The sequence below is a fragment of the Mastigoproctus giganteus genome, chromosome 10, assembly GCF_048544385.1.
Source record: "Mastigoproctus giganteus isolate SK-2022 chromosome 10, ASM4854438v1, whole genome shotgun sequence".
Lineage (NCBI taxonomy): Eukaryota > Metazoa > Arthropoda > Arachnida > Uropygi > Thelyphonidae > Mastigoproctus > Mastigoproctus giganteus.
Window position 1 is genome coordinate 217,266,362 of NC_143584.1, and position 22,643 is coordinate 217,289,004.

The window sequence follows — 22,643 nt, forward strand, 5'->3', positions numbered from 1 at the left end:
AAAAAAAGCAAGTTTTCTCCCATGGTCTGTCTTCTGTTAATTTTAATGCCTATTTCAGAATAGATATATTCACTGCTTTGTGTATCTGTATTAGATTTTCTTTCATCACAAGAAAAGTAGTCGATATATCTTCATTTTTAAATTGTTTGAATTTATATTTAATTTGAACTTACAATTGTAATTGGTGGTGTTTTTTTTTTTTTTTTTTTTGTAGTCCATCACAGGAAGCTCAGAAAATTTTCAAAGCCAAATTTCCGATGGAGACTGATGCTATTAAAACAAAGGTGGGCTAGCATAATTTAAAATTATCATTATTATTTTTTATCATTCATGCCTTAGAAGTTCATCAGCCTTTAATGATCTAAAATAAAAAGTAAAACACGAATTAATTATCTCCATTCCATTTATAAAATTGTTTAATATGTATTCAGTAGACTTGGGACTTGTCATTTTATTAAATGACAACATTCTGCAAATAACATTATAGAGCATATTATGCATATTATGAGCATATATTCATAACATATGCCTCTGTAAAAGCAAATAAGGAGTATTAAGTAATTTTAGCATTCAAATTAAGCAAACAGAATTGTGTTCAGAAATTTATTCATGCAAGTATCTTGTTTTCATTTGACTTGCCCTCATAGTAATTATAATCACTGCTTTATTTTATTTATTTTTTTATTACAGTTGATAGGGTTTGGAATGCAGTTGTTGGAGAGTATAGATCCAAATCCTGATAACTTTGTATGTGCGGGTATTGTTCACACTAGAACTCAACAGGTTGGGTGCCTTTTGCGACTTGAACCTAATCGGCAAGCACAGGTAGAAGAAACTTGATAGTAGAATAAATTAAACTGCTTACTTAAATCTGCCCTCAATTACTTTTTTTCTTTTTAACTGTATTTTACTTCTTGTATATTTCTGTATTAATTACATGCTAGATAATTAACTTAATCTTTAAGGTTACTAATTTTTAATATTTATTCAGTGCATCACTCATTCACTATATTACAGTAAAGTGCCAAAAAAAAAATGTTTACTTCATGGTATACTAAAAAAAATTTTGAAAAAATGTACCAAAAGACTGGGGAACTGAACTAATACAGCTGAAACCCTTAAAATGTGATTTGTTGGAACAATTTCACTTATAATGCAATGCAAGCATAGCTCCCATTTTCAGTCACTGAAGATCAACATTTTGGATTCGTTATGAACACACCTTGTGATATTTTCAGTTTAATGCAAATCGGCGCCTCCATAGCCAGGTGGGAAGGAGCAGCAGTGCATAGCACACATTTCTTGATTAGACCGGTGTTCGAGCCCGTCACCACCAAATACGGAGGATGCGGAAAGGTCAGGAATGACCACCGCATATTCACGGAGCAATATGGCCTTAGTTGCTAATGCTCCTAAAAAAAAAAAAACAACAAACAAACATTAATGCAAATCTGCAATATGCATTATCCTTTGATTTCTGTAAGAACAATAATAAACATCTTGTAACTTTACTGCAAAGTGTTTGAACATATACAGCATTTTTTTAAAAAAGTTCACTGAATACGTGTAAAATCACGGAAGTTATTTGCATACAAGGCACAATCCTTTTGTTGTTTCATGCCAGTAATGATCTATTTGATTTGTATTTCAAACTGACAAGCTGTCTTGTTTACTTAATGTACTCATACACAATGGGCTTCACTTTAGCAACAATTCACTTGAGCAACAATTCAAATGTTTTAGTAGTAATTTAAAGAAATGTCTGAAACTTCAAAAAAAAATGGAAGAAAAAATTGCCGTTCTTGATAGAATCAAGTCCAGGGTCCTTTTCATTTTTTTAAAAAAGTTCACTGAATACGTGTAAAATCACGGAAGTTATTTGCATACAAGGCACAATCCTTTTGTTGTTTCATGCCAGTAATGATCTATTTGATTTGTATTTCAAACTGACAAGCTGTCTTGTTTACTTAATGTACTCATACACAATGGGCTTCACTTTAGCAACAATTCACTTGAGCAACAATTCAAATGTTTTAGTAGTAATTTAAAGAAATGTCTGAAACTTCAAAAAAAAATGGAAGAAAAAATTGCCGTTCTTGATAGAATCAAGTCCAGGGTCCAGCAAACTCAAATGGCAGTCAAATCTATGAAAAGAAGTGATAGACTGCAGCAAAAACAATTGCGGCAACATCAAGGCGAACAATTGGATCAGTGGTTTGTTCAAGAACGATCTGAAGGCACACCTCTATATGTACCCCATCTGCAAACCTACGCTTAAAATTTTCACAAGTCTTCATGGAAATGAGTCCACAGCAATTCACTGCAAGTAACGGATGGCTAACACGTTTTAAAAGTGACATGGAATAACCAAAATAGCTATATCAGGTGAGATACATTCAGCCAATGCTGAAGCTGCATGCTCTTCCCTGCCCAGCTTCAGAAAATAATTTAAGATGGTGGCTATACTGCAGAACAGGTATATAACCACGATGAGACTGGACTTGGTTATAAAAATTTTACCAATTTCGCTCTGGCTTGTAAGAACGACGCTCAAAGAATATAAGGCTTCAAGCAAGTGAAAGACAGAGTGACCGTACTTTTCTATGTAAACCAAACAGGAAATCACAAACTAAACCTACTTTTAGTGGGTTTAGTTTGTTGATCAATTTGGCCCTGGAGAGATGGCTCAAGGGGTAGAATTTTTCCCAGCCTGGTCTGTGCTTCTTAAAAGGAGAGACTGCTTCTACAGCAATGGGATACACTTAAATAGAAAGGGTGCAAGAATATTTGCTGATGCTATTGAAGCAGTTAGGTGGGTCGGAAAACTGCTAGCTTGGGGGGATACACGGAATAATAGATTAACGGTAGCCGCTGGCAGAGGTGAAAGTGATTCTTGCACTGCTTCTATTGAAATGCAATTGAGCAGCAGCCTGGAAAGCAAGGCAATGAGAATTTCCAGGACTGCTGGGAGTCATAGTGGAACACATAAATACTTGGGCTGTGTTTGGGTAACTAAGAGCAGAAACAGGTGCATGTATACTTGCAGGTACACCAATGCTAGGAGTATAGTTAATAAATTCGAAGACCTTGAAGTTCTAGTCAAGACATCAAATGCAGATATTGCTGGGATATCAGAGATATCAGATATTGCTGGGATATCAGTGCAGAATTAGAATTTGGGGAGTACAATGCATACAGAAAGGATCGACAAGACAGGAAGGGAGGAGGGGTTATGCTGTTAGTTAAGAAACACAAAATCTGAGGAAGTGCATCCAATTGATGTTGGAGGACAATGCAACGTTAAGTCTGTCAGGTGTGACATAAGCACTGGGAAAGGGAAAATGAGGGTAGGTGTGTGTTATAGGCCTAATGAATCTGATGAGTATAATGAGCAATTGTACAGATAAATAGAGTGGGCCAGTAAATCAGAGTGTCTTATAATGGGGGATTTTAATTTCCCAGAGATTGACTGGAATTTGTGGGTTGGTCACTTGCACACTAGAAAGGCTTTTGTGGATTTATTGGATGATTGTTTTCTACACCAGCATGTTCGGGAGGCAACTAGAGGGAGTAATACTCTTGACTGATTATCAGTAGTGATTCTTCATGCATTAAGAATCTGTAGATAAAGGAACCACTAGGTGGCAGTGATCATAGTGTGCTGAAGTGGGATTTACTCAAAGAGGTAACTACCATCAAGGGTAAAGGGAAGGATTTTTGCTTTCATAAAGGTGACTATGGTGGTCTGAGACAGTATTTAAATTCTATACAGTGGGACCAACTACTGTTACCAACAGCAAATTCAAAATGGGAAGCATTCAAAGAATTAATCTTGGAAGCTACTAGGCTTTTCATTTCAACTAAGAAATATTGTTCAAGATTTAGACCTAAATAGATGTCAGATGAACTAATGACACATGTGACAGAGAAGAAAAATGCATGGGATACATAAAATAACAGGTGAGACAGACGCCTATGATTGATATAAGCTGTCTATAACCAAGTCACAAAGGAGGTTAGGCAGGCGAAGGCAGATTACGAGAAATTTTTGGCAAAGGATGCAAAGAAAAACAGCAAAGAGTTCTTTACCTATATAAACTCAAGAAGGAAGGGGACGAATCAGATTGGTCCACTTGATAATCGATGGTTCAACTGTTGATGATCATGCTCAGGTAGCTAACAAACTAAATGAATATTTTGCATCTACATTCACACATGAGGAGTTATTCAGGGAAGGAAATGCCAGAGGTGTATTAAACTCTGGCAGTAAGCTACATAATTTTGTAATAACAGAATAATTTGGAGGAGAAATTGTTGAAGATAAACAAGAAAGGCACCTGGGGTGGATGTAATCTATCCAGTTATATTAAAGGAGGTGGCAAAGGAAGTAAGCAAACCCTTAGCCATAATTAAGAGAGCTTTCCTGGACTTGGGGCAGATACCAATGGACTGGAGATGTGCAAATGTGACCCCAATCCACAAAAGAGGATCAAGGATCCTCCTTTGTGGATTGGGGTCACATTTGAGGATAACAGGCAATTACCGACCTGTTAGTTTAACTTCTGTTCCAGGGAAATTAATGGAGGCACTGGTTAAAGAAGGCGGGGGTTGTAAGTTTATAAATAAAAACACTAAGTTGTACTTAATTATTTTTATTAAAAATTGGAACTTTTATTTTTAAAAAAATTAAAACTTTCAGCCACAATGACACATGTATAGGCCTTTAAAGAAAATAATTAGTTATTTTTTGCTGCACGATTTCCATATCTCTCTTTTCGGCAAGAGTGGTTGAATTGGACAGCATTTAGTTTGCTGATCGTTTGTCGATTCAGCATCCAGTTTGTTTGTCGATTTTCACGTATCATTTAATTTTGTTAATTGGCAAGGTAAAGGTGTAAATTTGTGCTTTATATCATCATTTTTATAGCCCATGGATAATATTCCTCCTATGTTCGCTTATTAGAATTGCTGCTTAATAGAATCAAAATTCAGTTGATAAACGTGATCACAATAACTGGGACTTACTGTAATTATTTTATAGCATCAGCATAAAAAATATATAAATGCTGGCTTGTTTGGATTATTGACGTTTTGAATTACTGACGTTTGGATTTTTGACACTACTGTATACAGAAACATTTTTTAAAATATAAGTAATAGGTAAGGCATTAATTAAATATTGTCAGCAGTTACTATTTATTTATGTAACTTCACTTATAACATAAAGTAATTGTTTAAGGACACTGATTAAAATGATCTTTTAAAATAATCTTGTTCCATTTAAGTACTTTTTGGCTTAATTTTTTTTTTTTTTTTTTCAAACTTATCTTCTACTTGAAATATTGTTAGTAACATTGTTAAAACAATGTTTCCTGATTCCATTGATAAAGTCTTTAATCCATCAGCATTCATTAAACTTTCATTCAGTGATAATTAATATTTCACTTCTTGCTTTCCAATCACTACACTTGTCCTTGATTTCTGCCATCACCTGGTTTCATGGCTTGGCAGTTAAAGTTTTTCTTCCCAATTTTCATCGTCATCATTGCATGTCAGTACACTATTCTCAAAAGTTTAAATTGATATGAAAATTTACCACTTCTAGCTGCACTAATTCCTTTTCAATGATGTACAAGAGTTAAAGGGAAAGGGATAATCTTTTGTACATCATTTTTCAAATTTCTCATATGAACACCATCGAACCACAAGTGACTCAAATAAAGTTTGATGATGGTCCTTCTGGAGATTTTTGTTCTGTAACTCTAACATGTTTACTGTCTTGTTTACAAACCAGGGGCTTAGCCAAAACTAGTGCTTGCAAACTGGTTTTATAAACCGGTTAAATCCAGTTTTCATATTGAGTTGTTAAAACCGAAACCGAGCTTCTAAAACCGGATTCGAATATTTTTTTAGTTAGCCCTCGAATATAGTTTTTTGTTACGCACATTTTCTTTTGTTTGTTCGTTTGTCTGGATCGTTCAACTGCTTTATGTTTTAAATATGTTTTTTATTTTATATTATCTTTAGGTACGAATCTCATGGGCAAGTGGCCCAAATCTAGGAGGGGTACCTTTTATCTTCCCACCTGTATCATGGCATGATCCAGGTGTACTCATTTACGACCGAGTGAGTCAGAGCGATAGCGTAAAAGAAAATGCTCGACATTTCTCCGTTCCATCTATCTTGTTCTCCAGGCAAGTTATGGAACGCGCGCCTTATTGATGGTTACCCACTAGAAACAGATTCGCTGAATATTGCATCTAATTTCAATCGTAGAAAGTTTTTTGCTTCTTTATTCCTATTAAATTTGCGATCAAATGTTCTCCAAAAAGCAGCTTCACCAAATTTAGCTTTTATGTAATTTTGAAAATACAATAGATTTAATTGGGGGAAAAAAATTGCAAGTAAATAAATAAAAAATTTCTTTCATGAAAATTTTGAAATTTGCCTCGTTTAGACTCTTCATCCAGTGCTTGCGGAAGTGATGCATAGTATTGTGCCTTTGTTATCTTCAATATTTTTATTTAAAATTGTCGGTGATATAAATTCCTACTAATTAATATTTATTACTCTTGATATGTCTAAGATGAAATCAAATGTATGGAATTATTTTGCTCGAAAAAGCAAAGGTGAAGCACAACGTTCAAAAGATAATGAAGTTGTCTTGAGGATCTGCATCATCTTTGATGTTGCATTTAAAGAAAATGCATCAGATTGACATTAAACAAGATAACAGTGAACCTCCCGTAAAAATGGTAAGAACATTAAAAAAACTTTGTTAAAAAATCTATGGAAGAAGAGATTTCAAAATTAGCTGCTTTAGATGGATTTTCTTTTAATTAAATTGCCAGGAGTGAGTTTATACAATCAAGCCTTCATCTTCAGAGAAATAAATACGATAAATTACCACCAGCCTCAGTGAATGGAATTAAAAATATGGTTCTGAATTATTATAAAACTAAGAAAGAAGAACTTATTCATCATTTCAAAAATTCATTGGTTTTGGGTGCACGGTATTCATTGACTCTAGACGAATATATGTCTATACAAAATAAAAGGTATATGAATATAAATGTGCATTCAAAAGACAATCATTGGTCGTTAGGTCTTATTGAGATTAATGGTTCACTTGATAGCACAAGAAAATGAGCAAATTGTGAATGGACACTTGAAGGAATTTGGTTTGAACTTGGATGAGGATATTGTTGCCTGCACCACCGATGGAGCAGCAATGATGATTAAGTTTGGCAAGAAAATTACGCTTAATCATCAACAATGTATAGATAGCCCATTGTATACATCTGTCAGTTATAGATGTACTTTATGAAAAAGCAATCAATTATAGTGCCACAATCTCTGAGTCTCCCAAAGACAATGAAGAAAATGAAAATAATGAAGAAAGTAGTGATGATGATGAAGACGTTGAAGAAAGACAGCAAGGCATGCTTTATCAAACTGACTTTACCGATCAGCTCATTTATTTCTTCAATCCAGTGGCCAATATTGCACAAACTATTAACAAAGTCAGAAAAATTTCAAGCTTTTTCGAAAATCACCTACCAAAAATGACATTAGAAAATTTTGTTAAAGCAAAATTTAATGGGAAAGAATATAAACTTATATTAGATTGCAAGACTAGATGGGATAGCACATTCTATATGATTGAGAGATTTTTGAAATTGAAAAATTGCATTTGAAATGCTCTATGTGCAGTACTGTCAACTTAAGCTGTGTCTGATGATGACTGGAAAACACTTGAATTGCTATGTGAAACTTTGCAACCAGTTGAAATGATTCTGAAGGCCTCAGAAGATACAGACTTACTTAAAGCAGAGTCTTCAATAGAATTTCTGCTTGCTAAGCTTGATACAGCAGAAAACCCATTTGCTTAAAGTTTCACCAAAGCCTTTTGCAGCGTTACAATGCAAGACGAAATTGCCAAACTGTGGCTTTGCTGAGCTATCTACACAACCCCAAAAAGTTTAGGAAAGAAGATTCAGGTTCAAGAACTTTTGATTTTCCAAGTAAGCAAGTTTTGAAAAAGCATGGTGAAGAGATTTATCAGAGATTATTTGCAAAACATTCCAAAGGAGTCTTAGTGTTGAATGAAGAAACTGAAAATAAACGAATTGTTCTTTTAGAAGAAAACAGACTCGTCTAGTTCCGATGTTGGAGATACACTCATGTGAGACTATGATAGTGTAATAAAGAGATTAACGGAAGAACCTTCAAAATATCCGAGTGAACTGGAAATCAGCAAAGAATTTAAACTTTTGGAGGCAACTAGCAGTAGAAGTGAAAAGCTGGAGAAAGTTTATAGAGCACTGCTGACCATTAAACCAACAAGTTTTCAATCACTGGTCTCTTTAACACAAAAATAAGGTCAAGTCTATCAGGAAAAATGCTTAATATACTGTGTTTTTTAAAGGATCATTTTCAGAAAAAAGCTTAGCAATAAATAGTAATTTCCCCAAGCTGTTTTTTTTTTCACATTATTTTTATTTATTTATTATTATTATTATTATTATTATTATTATATAGCTTATTATTTTTTTGTTTACTATACGAGAAGATAGTTTTTATTCAAAGGATTTGAATACAATTTGTACTTTTGTATAATCTCAAGCCTGGTTACTTTTTTGGAGCATTTTAATTTTTTTTATTTTTTTTACTATAAGAGGTGATCGATTTTGTTTAAAAGATTTGATTACGATTTGTACAATCTACCCAAGATGAAATAAATACCTGTGTTAAAAGTTTTTAATTATTTTCCCAAGTCTGAGAAAATCGGTTTTAAAACCGGTTTTAAGAGTAAACTTTGGTTAAACTCGGTTTTATGCAAGCCCTAGCCAAAACTGACACAAATGGGCTGTGAAAGTCACATATAAATTGCAGTATATGCAACAGGAGGTCTTGCCCCACCAATCTTTAGCTCTCTAGAGAATAATGTGAAATGTTATGTTTGTATAGTACAGCTTATTTTTTGTTTATTTTATTTTATTTTTGTTTACTATTTTTAAATTTTTATTTTTTTTTATTATTTATTTTTTTGTTTAACTGAAATTATGAATGTTTCCTTAGAGTTCTCTTCTCTCTGATTTATTTATATTAAAATGATTTATTGTAATCATTAATGTAGTTTAATTTTAATTGTATTTCACCTTCTTTATATGAATTATGTGATAAACAGTTTAAGAGGTAGGTACTGAACTATTAAACTTTTGCTATATTTCAGTATATGATTTACCAACAGTACCTTAAGTCATAACTATAAAATTTACTACTAGTAGTTCTCCTCTTTTTAATAAAATAGACTTATTCCAAATTAATGCCTTGCAAATTTTATGAAGCATAGTCTGGTTATCAGTCCTTGTTGATAGGCAGTAATTTATTTTTATTTTTATTTTTTTTATTTTTTACAATGTTTCTATTCACACTACAATTTACATGTCTTCCCCCCCCCTCCCCAGTGAACAGAAACGGTGCTTTATGACCCCTCCTTGTACCTGGAAAAATATCCCTCAGGTTGTACCTCTAAACCAATCTTTTCATCAACTGTTTTGAGAATAGTTGCAGAGAGAGAGAGAGAGAGCATTAGGGAATTGATGGTTGCCTTAGAGAAAATAACTAACATGAATATGGTATCTCCTTAAACTGATCCATCAACATTTGATCACCCCTACACAGGTAGGCCTGCTAAGGAAGTGGTCACTACGAGGTTTTACTGTATTTGTGAATAATTTTGTTTTTGATAAGTTTTAGTCATGCAGCTGTAACATTCCATCAACCACAATGCACATAATAAAGATTGAGAGTCCATCGCAAGTTGAGTGTGTGGAGTTGTAGTTTTTAAAAGATTTTTTATCTCCTTTTATTAATTGCGATTAGTGATATATTAATACCTTGGTATTTACACTGAGAGATTACTGAATTATGACCACAACTATGAAAACTGAATGCGACCCATTGACCACATGAGGTACGAGTGTGTGGAATTAGTTGACCTACATAGCATAGATAAGGTGTCAGTGGTTCGGTAGGTAGTAAAATTTCGAGCATGATGGGTAAAAGATTTATCAGACTTTGATGAAGAACAGATTGTGGGTTCTCAACGAGCTGGTGCCTCGAATTCCCAAACGACTGAACTGGTGGGGTGTTCAAGAGCCACCATAGTTAAAGTGTACCAGGCCTGGCGTCAAAATGGTCAAACAACAACTTGACAGCAAAACTGCAAAGGTCAGCGAAAGGTTGATGTTAGAGGTGAGTGCCGGGTCCGGTGACTTGTACAGGCGAACAGGTGCCGCACTGTTGAAGAGTTGACTACCCAATACAACGTGAGCCAACCCGGAACAATATCTGGCATGACCGTGCATCGCACATATGGGCTATACCAGCAGACAACCCCTACGGCATCCTCTCCTAATGAAGTATGCAGCGTAAAAGACTAGCCTGGTGCAAAGAGCATGCAAGTTGGACATTAGAAGACTGGAAGAAAGTGTGCTGGTCGGATGAGTCACGTTATTTGCTCCACACCGTGGATGGTCATGTATGGATTTGGCATCAACAACATGAAGCTCTTCATCCATCATGCATGGTATCAAAAGTGCAGGCCGGTGGAGGTAGTTGTATGGTGTGGGGGCATGTTTCACTGGCAGGAACTTGGACCCCTGGTGCATGTGGAACAACGTACCACTATCATCAGCTGCTTGCTGACTCTGTACACCCCACTATGTTACACTTTTTCCCGAATGGCGATGGTGTCTTCCAAGATGACAATGCACCTAGCAATCGGGCACTTGTGCGGGAATGGTTTGAGGAACACAGTTCTGACTCCCAGCATATCGATTGGCCTCCAAACTCCCCCGATATCAATCCCATAGAGCACTTGTGGGACACTATGGAAAGGTATATCAGGTGCCTAGATACACCAGTCACCTCCATACCTGCATTGCTGACCGCATTACACACAGCTTGGTTGGCCATACCTCCCGAACGCTTTCGTCATCTTGGTGAATCAATGCCACATCGGATAGCTGCTGTACTGAGGGCAAAAGGAGGACCTGCGAAGTATTAGGTAGGTTGTCATAATTCAGTGATCACTCAGTGTATATTAGATTTTAAATATCTTGGTAGTTGGCTAAATGCTGATCTAGATCCGGAAGCAAAAATAAAAGCAAGAATAGAGGTGGTGAGAAATGCCTTTACAAAATACAGAACAATGCTGTGTCACAAAGCTCTAGATCTGCCAATCAGACTGAAATTCATTAGGTGCTATGTGCAGGCCATACTATTATACAGAGTTGAAACTTGAACGCTGAAAACATCAAGCATGAACAAAATAGAGGCCTTCGAAATGTGGATCTATAGACGCATGCTAAAAATATCTTGGATAGACAGAATCACCAACATAGAAGTCTTGAAAAGAGCAGGAAGAAAACTTGAATTGTTGAGCTTAGTAAAGAGAAGGAAAACTACCTACCTGGGATGCATCCTTAGAAATGTGAAATATAAATTGTTTCAAGTAATAATAAAGGGAAAAATAGAGGGAAAGAGAGGAGTGGGGGGGAGGTAACTTCTTTGACTGAAAAACATCTGCAACTGGACTGGCAGATCAGCTGAGGATCTTTTTCATCTCGCCCAAGACAGAAAAAAGTACAGCATAATAATCACCAACCTCCAGTAGGAGATGGCATCAAAAGAAGTGATATATAGTTTGACACTGTTTGCTTACTTTAGGCATTTTATTTTGGATTTGTAACAAATCTTAGGAATGTCATTTACAAAGGCTTCAAATATGAACTGCAAATAGGCCCTTTGGAATACTGATATACAGTTGTCAATTCAGAAGAATGATGCCCAGTCTGTGGAAGTATTTGAAGTAGGCAGAAAAATCTGAATGTGTCCGATAGGGGAGGAATTATTGAGCAAGGGAGTTATTGATTAAGGTGCGGAACACACAACAGGATTTTCTAAGTATTGAAATATGGTTAAATCTAAAGATCTAGATGTTTACTGAAGATTAACATAAGATAAAAATTCTTACTTTGGGAGCAATAAAATAAAATGAGATTTACTAGCATTAAAATTTACTAAGTTATCTGATCCCAGTTGCAGAATATGCTAGAGATAAAACTTGAGATGATTGTGGATGTTATTGAAGTTTTGGTCATATGTGCATTGCATGGTTTATCAAAATAAAAATAGAAGAAAAGAGAGAAGTCACTCACAGTAGGTTCAAGTTAGCTAATCTATTTTTGTAACATCAGTATTATACTAGATTAAATATTTCAGAACAGTATGTTCTGAATTTGGTATTATGCTATATGCAGAAAATAATTGAAAATAAATTTATTCTAAAAATTTACAGATACAGGAGTACAATAAATATCTAGTTTTTACTGTAAAGATTTGCAATATGCCATGTAGGATAAAGCATTTTTTGAAGAAAGTTATGTAACTTGGGCTGACGGAATTTTAGTCTAAAACTTCTTACTATTCATTCATTTCATGTATATGGAGACTTAGAGGTGGGGGTAGACAAACCAAGCTTCTTGAAAAATCCAAAGATGGGCAGCATATCTAGTGAGGTCATCAAAAAAGACCACCCATATGAGGAAAGATTTCAGATGTGGACTGTAATAGAGTTTAATAACTAGGTAATGTTTTGGAGGGATGAGATCTGATTTATAAGACTGAAAAAAAGAGAAGGATTTACTGGCCCTTCTTAGAGCCATAAAATTCACTATACTCAGACTCGATTTACCAGGATTGGATTAACTGGGACACTTCAAGACTCCAAATTAAAAAAAAAAAAAAAAAAAAATCAACCAGAAATCATAAAATTCAAGTAATAACTAGAATAGGTATAAACAGATATTTTGCAAGTTATAAATAAGCGACAAGAAGTGGTGTTATAAGTCATCAATGGGAGATTAATGTGCCTATTATCTTGCAACTCGTGCTATCTTCACATCCACCACTCAATAAAAAGGAAAAGAAAAAAAAGAAGAAATGTTTAGTTTGTTTTAGTGCATTGCATCGATTGTTGTGTTCCGTTACACTGCAGAAGGACAGATTTTGTTTCGTTTTTTATGTCAGGGATGTCAATTTTTTTTTATAGTAAATATATATATATATATATATATTTTTTTTTTTTTTTTTTTTGTTTAGAAAACGCGAAAATGATGAATAAACACAAAAGAGTTGCGCTTTCAGTTAAACAAAGATTTTAAATTATTCAAAAGTTTGAAAATTGTGCGTCCGTTAAAGCTCTAATGAACCATTATAATGTTGATGACCAAACCATACACAAAATTGTAAAAAATAAAGGAAAGCTATTAGATTTAAAATCAACATATCACAAAAAAATAAAGGGAAGCATCACATTGGACACACAAGTAGTACATGGTAAGTTTTTTATCTATCACCATATTTTTTACGTAGGTTGCTGAACATTTTTGGATACAGTAAGTCCCTGACTTACGCAACTACGGATTTATGTAAATTTGTTTTCACTCAATTTTTTTAGGATTGTAAAATAAACAATCAATAACGACAGTCATGGCACGCACAAATTGCACAAGTGAGATCGGAGTAACAAGCAAAAAAATAGGAAAGAAAGAAGATTCTTACAATTATTTGTTTTTTTTTTTTATATATGACTGAAGATTTCAGTGAAGGGACACACACACTTCATCATAATAACGTGAAAACCCACAGAATTCCAGCTATCAGTATCATCGCAAATGCAATAAGATCGAGTTTACTACCCATTTATAATAGATTAAGCAGAAAGTGCATATTGTGTTTATTGTTTTATGGCAGTGACCTCCAAAAATGTGCTTTAGTAAAATGTGAGCTCGCACTGGGTGATAATAGTGCATGAGTTTTTGCCTTAACCCTGTGAAGTTCTTTTCAGAAAATTTAATTTTGACCGTTATCATGGTGCCGACTAAGAGAATAAGTGACAGCGCTACTAATAAATCTACCAAGAAAAGGAAAGCGATCAATTTGAATTAGAAAGTGGTCAAACATTTAACAAGTATCATGCTGAATTCAGATTTGTCAATAATGATACAGTAGCAATATGTTACTAATCATTCCTGAGTTACGTAAAACTAGACGTAAGAAGTCCTGGAACGTATCTCTTATGTATGTTGGGGACTTCTGTATTTTGGATTAACCGGGATTTGTGTTTTGCCATCTATCCTGGAAAATGAAGAGTCTACTGTATATGAATGAAGGTGAAATTTTCAGTTATAAATATTGATTATAAATCACAGTTATAAATATTAGTTATAAATCACAGTTATGACAATGGTTATTATTAATAATGGGCTTATAAATTTATAAGATGACCAGTCTTATAAATAAATTTATAATTTATAAATTTATTTATAAGACTGAATTTTATAAAGTTTTAACCTCTGGATGTTAGGAAGTTTCAACACGTGAAACCACTTGGTTTCATGTGTGAACGATTGAGATAAGCTGTTTTGAGGCTGACAGCCTAAAAACTCGTGGAAAATCGTGACGAATTGTGAAAATTCTTGGAATTTCACAATTCATCAGGATTGGCACCTACATGAGTGAAAGAAAGACAGGTTTGATGGGATGCAGAAAAAGTCTGTGGCTTTCTTGCACCCAATGGCTTAATACTAATTGAATACACATCATGCAGTTTGATTAGATTAATTGTAGTGTTAATGAGCAAGGAAAAATCTCCATTCTTAATTAAATGGCACAGTTAAAATTATCTTGTTTATAAATTATTAATAAATTTTAATATATAATAAAATTATTATTTTCCTTCCAGATGTATCGCCTTACGGTTCGAACTAGCAAAGAAACTGTATCAAAGCGTTTGTGTGAGCTCCTTCATGACCAGTTCTAGTTGCAACTGCTAAAATTAGAAACAAATTTAAGATTAATTGAGATCAGTACTGGATATTTTACTGATTGTCACAAGCCACTAATTCCTGTTGTTCCTTGCTGGCTTTTTCCCCCAACTGTGAGGACTTGAATACATCATAGGCACTCAGCAAAGATAAGTGCTCAAAAATGAGAGGTGAAATCAAATGTGAAAGTTTAAACTTTTTTATCATGTCATTCCAGTTCATAAAACATTAACTCACATTATTAGTTATTCGTTCAGTTACATTTCCACATGCAGTTGGCAATGTAGTAATTCAACTGCTTCTCATAATTGCATAACTTCAGACATAGATATCGCATATAAAGCTAATTGTACATATTAATAAATATATACACATGCATCTTTACAAAATTAATATATTTCCAAAAGTTAACTATTGCTGCATTGTAACATTTCTTTTCATTTAACATAGAACAAAAATATTTCTTCTTTCATTTTTATAAAAGGAAATTATTCAAATATGATATTTTTAATTGTATTTGCTTAGATTGTATTATAATTTAAAAATGAAATTGTTAAACAGTGTTCATATTTTGTTTGTTTATATGTGCATATATATATATATTGCTGGACAGTATTTCTGAACAGTTGATATATTGACTTGTTGATTTAATTAAAACTCATTTTATACATACTATTGCTTAACTTAGTATGGTAAAACCTTACTAATTCGAAGTTTCAGGGACCAAAATAAATCTGTTTCAATTTAAAGTGGTTCGAAGTATCTGTAATAAGAATGTCAGTATTAAAGAGAACTTTAGTCAGATGACTCTTATTAATACTGTACCAAATTTTCACAATTCTCATTTAAAATGTTATAAATCTTTTTAACTTCCTTGTGGTAGACATTTGTGAATAAACAATTAACATATTAATTTAGTCAATATGAGACCGTTAACAGTTATACTGTGAAAAAATTAAATCGGTTCCTTACACACGATAACATACGATAAGTTTTTTTGCCACCATTATTTATCACAAACCCAATATACACAAGCTATGTGTTGTTTATTTTGTATAATTGTACATATCTACTAAAGTGAGTGAGAGAGAGAGAGAGAGAGAGAGTATTCATATTTTGTGATATTATTTGCTTTGTGATTGCTTGTAATCCATGCAAAAAGTTGACATTCCTTTGTTTCTTTTTTTATTACTGTCACTTATTCAGTGGATTTTAACTTTGCACAGCCTGTTCTTGCAAATTATGTCTACCTAATTTTCAGGATGTTGTGATTTTTCAGTTCACATATGGAGGATATATATATGTGATAAAATTTTTATATCTTCCTGTTTTCTAACTTAGCTCTCCTAACTTTTCTAACTTTCTATTTTCTAAAGTAGTATTGAAAACAAGAGGGAACTCCCAAAGAAACTTCTAGGTAAAATTTCGCAATTGTAACCAAATGTACATTTTTCCAGCTGCACTCACACACTGTTCATTTTCTGTCTCTTCACTCTAATCCACTTGTATAAGTCAGACTGGTCGCTGGTTCATGCAGGCACTCTGTGACCAACTTACACAGTAGTTTAGAAGAGCAGTCCACTCACTCTAATTATGAAGTTCACTGAATAATTGACATTGCTAAAAGAGAGGAATGTCACCCTTCTTGTATGGATTTCTCTCTCTCTCTCTCTCTCTCTCACACACACTCGCGCGCACACACACACACACAACAGATAGGTATGATTATACTCAACAAATAAAGTAGTTTTATTTTAATGTACAGCTCGTATATATTGAGTTCCATGACTAATTATGGCAGTAAAAACAAAAACTCGGTGATCTTTATTATTACGTGCAAGAAATTGAGAAATAATTTCATACCTCAATGGTTATTTTTTATTTTACTTTTTTTTTATCCTCCCTTATGAAAATATTTTCTCTGGAATGCATTCATTGTTATTCTTCTCTCATATTAAATGTGCACATGCAGATGTACAGCATCTGCATTGGGAAATCAGAGTATTTTGGTTTCAGTGATGAACAAAATGAATTACATGTACACCTGTAACATGACTTAGAGGTATGTGAATTCTATGTGATCCCACATGCAATTTTTGGGGAAGTGGATAGAAGGATAAAATTTAAAGGTAACATGTACCATATAGTAGCAAATTTTCATTATAATTCCATTCAATTTGGTTATAACAATGTTTGACTGTAGTTGGTTTCGGCAATCTTTGAATTAGACAAAGCCATTCAATCCCAGGTCAAGACTTTGGATTTCTTTGTAGATGTATGTCAAATTGTCTATACCAAAATGCACCTAAAACCATATTTCATTCATTGAGGAATGGTAAGACTTCAAAATACATTGCATTTCAAATACTCTGTATTGAATTAACATGGACATATTGTATAATGCTTTGTTCATATATGTTTCCGAATTAAAAAGTGAAATTTTTGCCAACTGCTGCTTGATACTTTTCCTTTGATATTATGATAAACTTTCTTGGTCTAGCAGTACTGTAAGCTTTCAAATCCTAACTTTGTGTATCTGATCAAATTCTTCATAAATGTAATGTATTTCATTTCCCCAATTAAACATTTAATGCAAAGAGCATTTCTATTCCCTCTTCTTTGTCAATTCCCCTCAGACGTTCCATAAGTACTGTATCTCTTTTATTCAGTTGCTCTATAAAAAAATCTTAGTTTACTTTGGATACCTCTCTATATATCTTTTGTTCTTTTTAGATAGTATGATTATTATATTCCCCTCTCCCTCATATTTTTGTTGGCCAAACACTAATTTGTCTGTTTTATCTATACAGTGAAGAATTTATGTTAATTTTCTTCATATAGCTATTCCAAAGCTTTGATACTTTTGCTCTGCTTGCAAACTTACAATCATTTAGGTTTCCATTGAGACTTTAATGGTATTATTAAATCACTTTTATCTCTCTTTGTTGTTATCAGCTTTTTATTCTTCTAAATTTATTAAGTGTAATAACTACTCTTGTCTGTTTTTGACATTCTTTTTAAAAGATTATATGGAGTATAAACAGAATTTATTTCAAAATAAGCAATTGATAATCTTTGTTAGTTTTAAACAGAAAATTGCATCTTTCATTACTGCAAAACAACCTCCTAACAGTTTTTATCAATAAGAATACTTTTACTGAAATTTTTTTTTTTTTTTTTTAGTTTGCAATTAGTTGAATTACTGCTTTGATTATTTAAAAAAATAAAAAGTCTAAATTTGTGTAGAATGGTGGGCCTGTACTGTTCCTCTATTACTTACAGATAGCTAATCTTTATTATTTTACAAAAACATGAGTAGTTCTAATAAAACCATTCTCCTTTATATTCTTATAAATTCAGACATTCTTTTAATCCTTGTGTTTCTAAACCTTAGCTGTACTGCCAGAATTCAAATTGTTGTTAGTATTAGTATTAATAAAGACAAATCAATACAAAAAGCCAAACTTATTCAGCATCAGCTTTAAAAAAGGGGGTGGTTTATTTTTTTTTGAAAAAATCACATGGTTTCCTCTAGATATCTATCCAATTCTTCCTTAAATTTACTGAAGCTGTAATCCTACAAAATTAGGTGCTAAAATATTTCAACAGTTAATTTTTAACTGAAAGGAATTTTCTTATATCCAATCTCATAGCTATCCTTCTTCAATTTAAGTACGTGCCTTTAGTTTACCAACTGTGGTAAAAGAAAAAAAAAAAATCTCCATTTAATTTACTCAAGTCTTTTAAAGTCTTAAATATCTTACCCAAGTTCCTAGCAGATGTCTGCCTTCTTAGATACAGTAGAACCCAGATAAGAAATTCCCTCATAAGAAGTCTTCCCCTGAACTAGGTTTGGTTTGGTAAGTCCCAATTTCAACTCTGTATATTGTAATGTATTATTTTCCCGTGTAAGAAGTTTGCCGGGTAAAAAGTTTTCCCGCTTAAAAAGTTTATGATAAAGAATACACGGTGTATTATTATAATGATGTTTTCCCACTTAATGTTTTTTAAATATAGAAATTCTTTATTTTTAATATTAAAAAATATTTAACAATATAAACATTTTGGTAACCGAACAAGTTATTGCCAAGCATCATTTTAGTTCGTAGTAAACCACCGAAGAAGGTGAAATGGCATCATTTTTTACATCTCATTTTTGTGAATGCCTTGACAAAGAGTTGCCCTGATATTGCACTGCCTCCAATAAGCAATGCTTTACCAATGAAAAGATTAATGTTACTTATTTTCAGCAGATACCACTACACAGGGGTAGTGGTATCCACTGAGAATCCATTGGTGAAGTGTTGCTTATTCTAGGTAGTTTGATATTAGGGCAACTCATTGTAAAGGCATTCACAATATGAGATATCACAAAAACAATGCCACCTACTTCGGTGATTTACTACGAACTAAAATTATGCTAACTTGTTCAATTAGTCAATTTTCCGTAGTCTGATGCTTTCAGCCTTAAAACCTATTTAGTATAAAAATTTTTATATAATGGAAGTGACATTATTGCAATTGTTTTCATCCATATCCATAATTGGATTGCTTCGACCACATGAATCACAGTGAAGCATTTGGCGTTCTGATTTTTCTGAACAGTTCTGAATTACTTTGTGGATTGTTCTCTGACTTGTTGTAATTGTGACCTTTTAAAGTATGTTGAAACTCCAAAGAAGCTCATCCTTCCAACTTGGCAATGACTATTTGGTAATGAGTTTAATGAACAGAACATTAAGCAATTAGAAATCCTCAATTTAAAAATGTTTCCCATAGATAGATTAAAATATTTATAAATTCTGAAATAGTACTTAAAAATGATCTTTAACTTATGTATGTGTATCTTTTCATTTTCATTTGTGTAGTTAATAGTTCATACCCTTAAGATCATTTTCCCTTCTAAGAAGTTTTCCTGCTCAAGAAGTTCTAAACCTCCAGCCCCTTGGAAAACTTGTTATCTGGGTTCTACTGTATTTCAAAAACTAACCGTCTTTGTTTCACCTTTACCAGCAGATCCACAGCATCCTTCCTGAAATCAGAATTCCAGACTGGTAAAGGTGTGACTTAAGGCATTTATGTAATACATTGCTTACTTCTTTGTCCCTACTAGCAAAATTTCAGTGCAACATAGATAAAGCACCATATTCTATTCCAGTAGCTTTGAAAACACTTTGTATCACATTGTACAGTTAAACTTGTCTTTTTCATTATCAACTGCTATTATTATCATCATACCTTAATTATGTTACTTCCAAAGTGATAAGATAATCTGAGATTTACTATTTCCAGATGTAGAATATTTTTTGGTTAACTGAACTAGCGTCATTTTTAGACTAAAAACAAGAACTAAAAGAAAACTTTAATAATGTAATACAAATCCATGGAATACCATCTGATACTAAGTATTGAATAAATAAATAAAAATCTTGCACTGTTTTTTATATTTGGAAAAGATGTAATTTTTGCTTAGATTGTACAGTTCTACAGTAAAAACTAAAAAAATATTGACACTCTCAAATTACTTTATTTCAGCAAACTTGCTTCTTTTTTTTTTATTGGAAAGAGAACAAATTTATTTGAAATATTAAGTGGTTGGTCATTTATTATCATACCTTTTGATGAGAGATTGATAGTTGTTTTGGTTAAGTTGTTGCTACTTTTTGCATAATTTTTTTTTTTTTTTTGGCCTGGTATTTGTTACATTCATTTTCTGGGAAGTTTGTCCTATTATAGTTGTTTTAAGATGTTATTTTTCAAAAGCCTGATAAAACTTGTTATATTTTTAAGGCAAAAAAAAAAAAAAAAAATGATGAATGAAACAAATTTAAATTCTTTATATCTGCTGATAGATAAATTAATACATCTGATGATTAATTTCTTTTACTTTGCCTCATCTAAGGCAAAGTAAAAGAAACCCACTTAAGTGTACAATGGCATCATGTTAAAACTGAAGATCTCATAAAATTTCTTATTACATTTAGCTTTCCTTTGTTTTTTGAAAATAACTTTCTTTCAAACTTTTTTTTGTTTGCATATTGCAAATGTCTTTTTATATCTGTTCTTTTAATTTTATAGTTTTAGCAGCCTAACATTCATTTTTGCAAATGAAGCTCAAGGTTTGCCTTATCTGAGTATATTAATGTCAAATTATTGATCTTATTTCAAATTAAATATCAAAGCACTTATGGACCAAGTTATTTCATGTACTGCTAGTCATTGTGTGACCAGTGTCCTTTTTTCCTTTTGATTAATTGGCCTTATTGAGCAATAAGAGGATTTATGTAATATGTTCATACATATTTCTAGCATTTTATGTTCTCCGCTATATGTACACAACTTGATTTTTACATAATATTTTGAATGGTGAAAAGATGTATAAAAGCATCGTGCATTCTTTTCATTATTATCCATACCACCACAAGCATATTATCTCTTGTTTTAATTGAATTATATAGTGCTGTCTTTAAGTAGTCCTTAATATCTGAAATGAAATAGATGCAGTGCTATTTAATATAGCATCCCCACATAATATTTCTATATAAATGCTGAATTATTTGAACAAGATGTTTTTAAAATGACATGAAGCTAGTTTAGGGATGAATAAAAATCTACTTGGCCATTTATGAACAAAATGGAAATTTTCAATATTTATAATAGCAAAATGAGCATTTCATCTGAACTTTTTAAATAATTTTTTTGTATATAAGTATTGATCCTAAAACCCTATGACAAGATTTAGCAGATGTTTCAGATCCATGCTCTTTTTGCCAATAATTGTTTTTAATAAATTGTGATCTCTTTTAAAATTTAGAGTGATTTTTTTTTTTTTGAGAAAAAAGCAATTGTTTATATTGGATTTCATTAATGGAAATTACTTAACTTTATTCTAGGTCTAAAAACAAATTTTTTTACACATCTTTTTCTTTGTCTTTTATTATGGATGCTAAAATTTGTTGAACAAAAAATGTATTTTGTAAATATTGTAATTGTTCCTATGGTAAATAAAAATTCTTTCCAAAGAAGCATTTTCTCATGCAAAACTTTCCAGATTGATCGTGTTGCTTATTTTGTGTCATGATTGCTGTTTTGGATCGTGTATTCTTGAAATGTGTGCTTGTCTAGTTGTACAGCTTCTCATATCTTCCAATAATCTCATAGTAAATTGATTGATACTTTGCTTTTATGAAAAATAAAGGAAAACTTTATCGAAGTTCATTTTTGGATTTTGATAAAATATTTTATATTAATAAACATTTCAGTTTAGGTAATGTATACACCCTTAAAATTTATTCAGTTAATGATTTGGGTTAATTTTGCTTCCTCTTAATTATAACCAGTCTTGATAAATGAAATAATAATTGTCTTTAAAAGTAGTATATAAGCACAGATAAAATGACACAAATAATAAAATTAGTGTTTTCTGGTTACCCAGTACTGCTAATTTTAAAATCTCTGTGTATTAGAGTGGTTTTATTCCCTCCCCCCCAGGTAAAGAATGTGTTTAGATTAAGAAACCATCTGTAGTTACATGAAACTAAGAATTGCATTGATTCATTGAATGCTTAACTTTTCATCTTGTGATATTTTAATATTATGGTGTTCAATTGACTTTTTACCTTTATTACAAAGCAAAGTGTTGCCTTTATTTAAAGAAGGGGGCAAAATGTGAACATAATTCAGTGTTTCTTATCCACTCTAAATTTGGCAGCATTTCTTTGCATCACCGTTTTTAATATGTAGTTT

General features: G+C 32.6%; 1 protein-coding gene across 1 annotated transcript in view; it reads left to right on the plus strand.

Moving 5' to 3' along the window:
* The window catches only part of LOC150079916 (AP-2 complex subunit alpha-like), a 260,057-nt gene extending 244,842 nt beyond the window's left edge, over positions 1-15,215 (plus strand). Inside the window, exons 23-25 of the mRNA XM_090383347.1 lie at positions 215-284; positions 691-825; positions 14,816-15,215. Of these exons, the coding sequence (XP_090239473.1) occupies positions 215-284; positions 691-825; positions 14,816-14,893 (283 nt within the window). The 3' untranslated portion in view covers positions 14,894-15,215. The remainder of the gene's footprint in view (positions 1-214; positions 285-690; positions 826-14,815) is intronic.
* Positions 15,216-22,643: the final 7,428 nt, after the last annotated feature.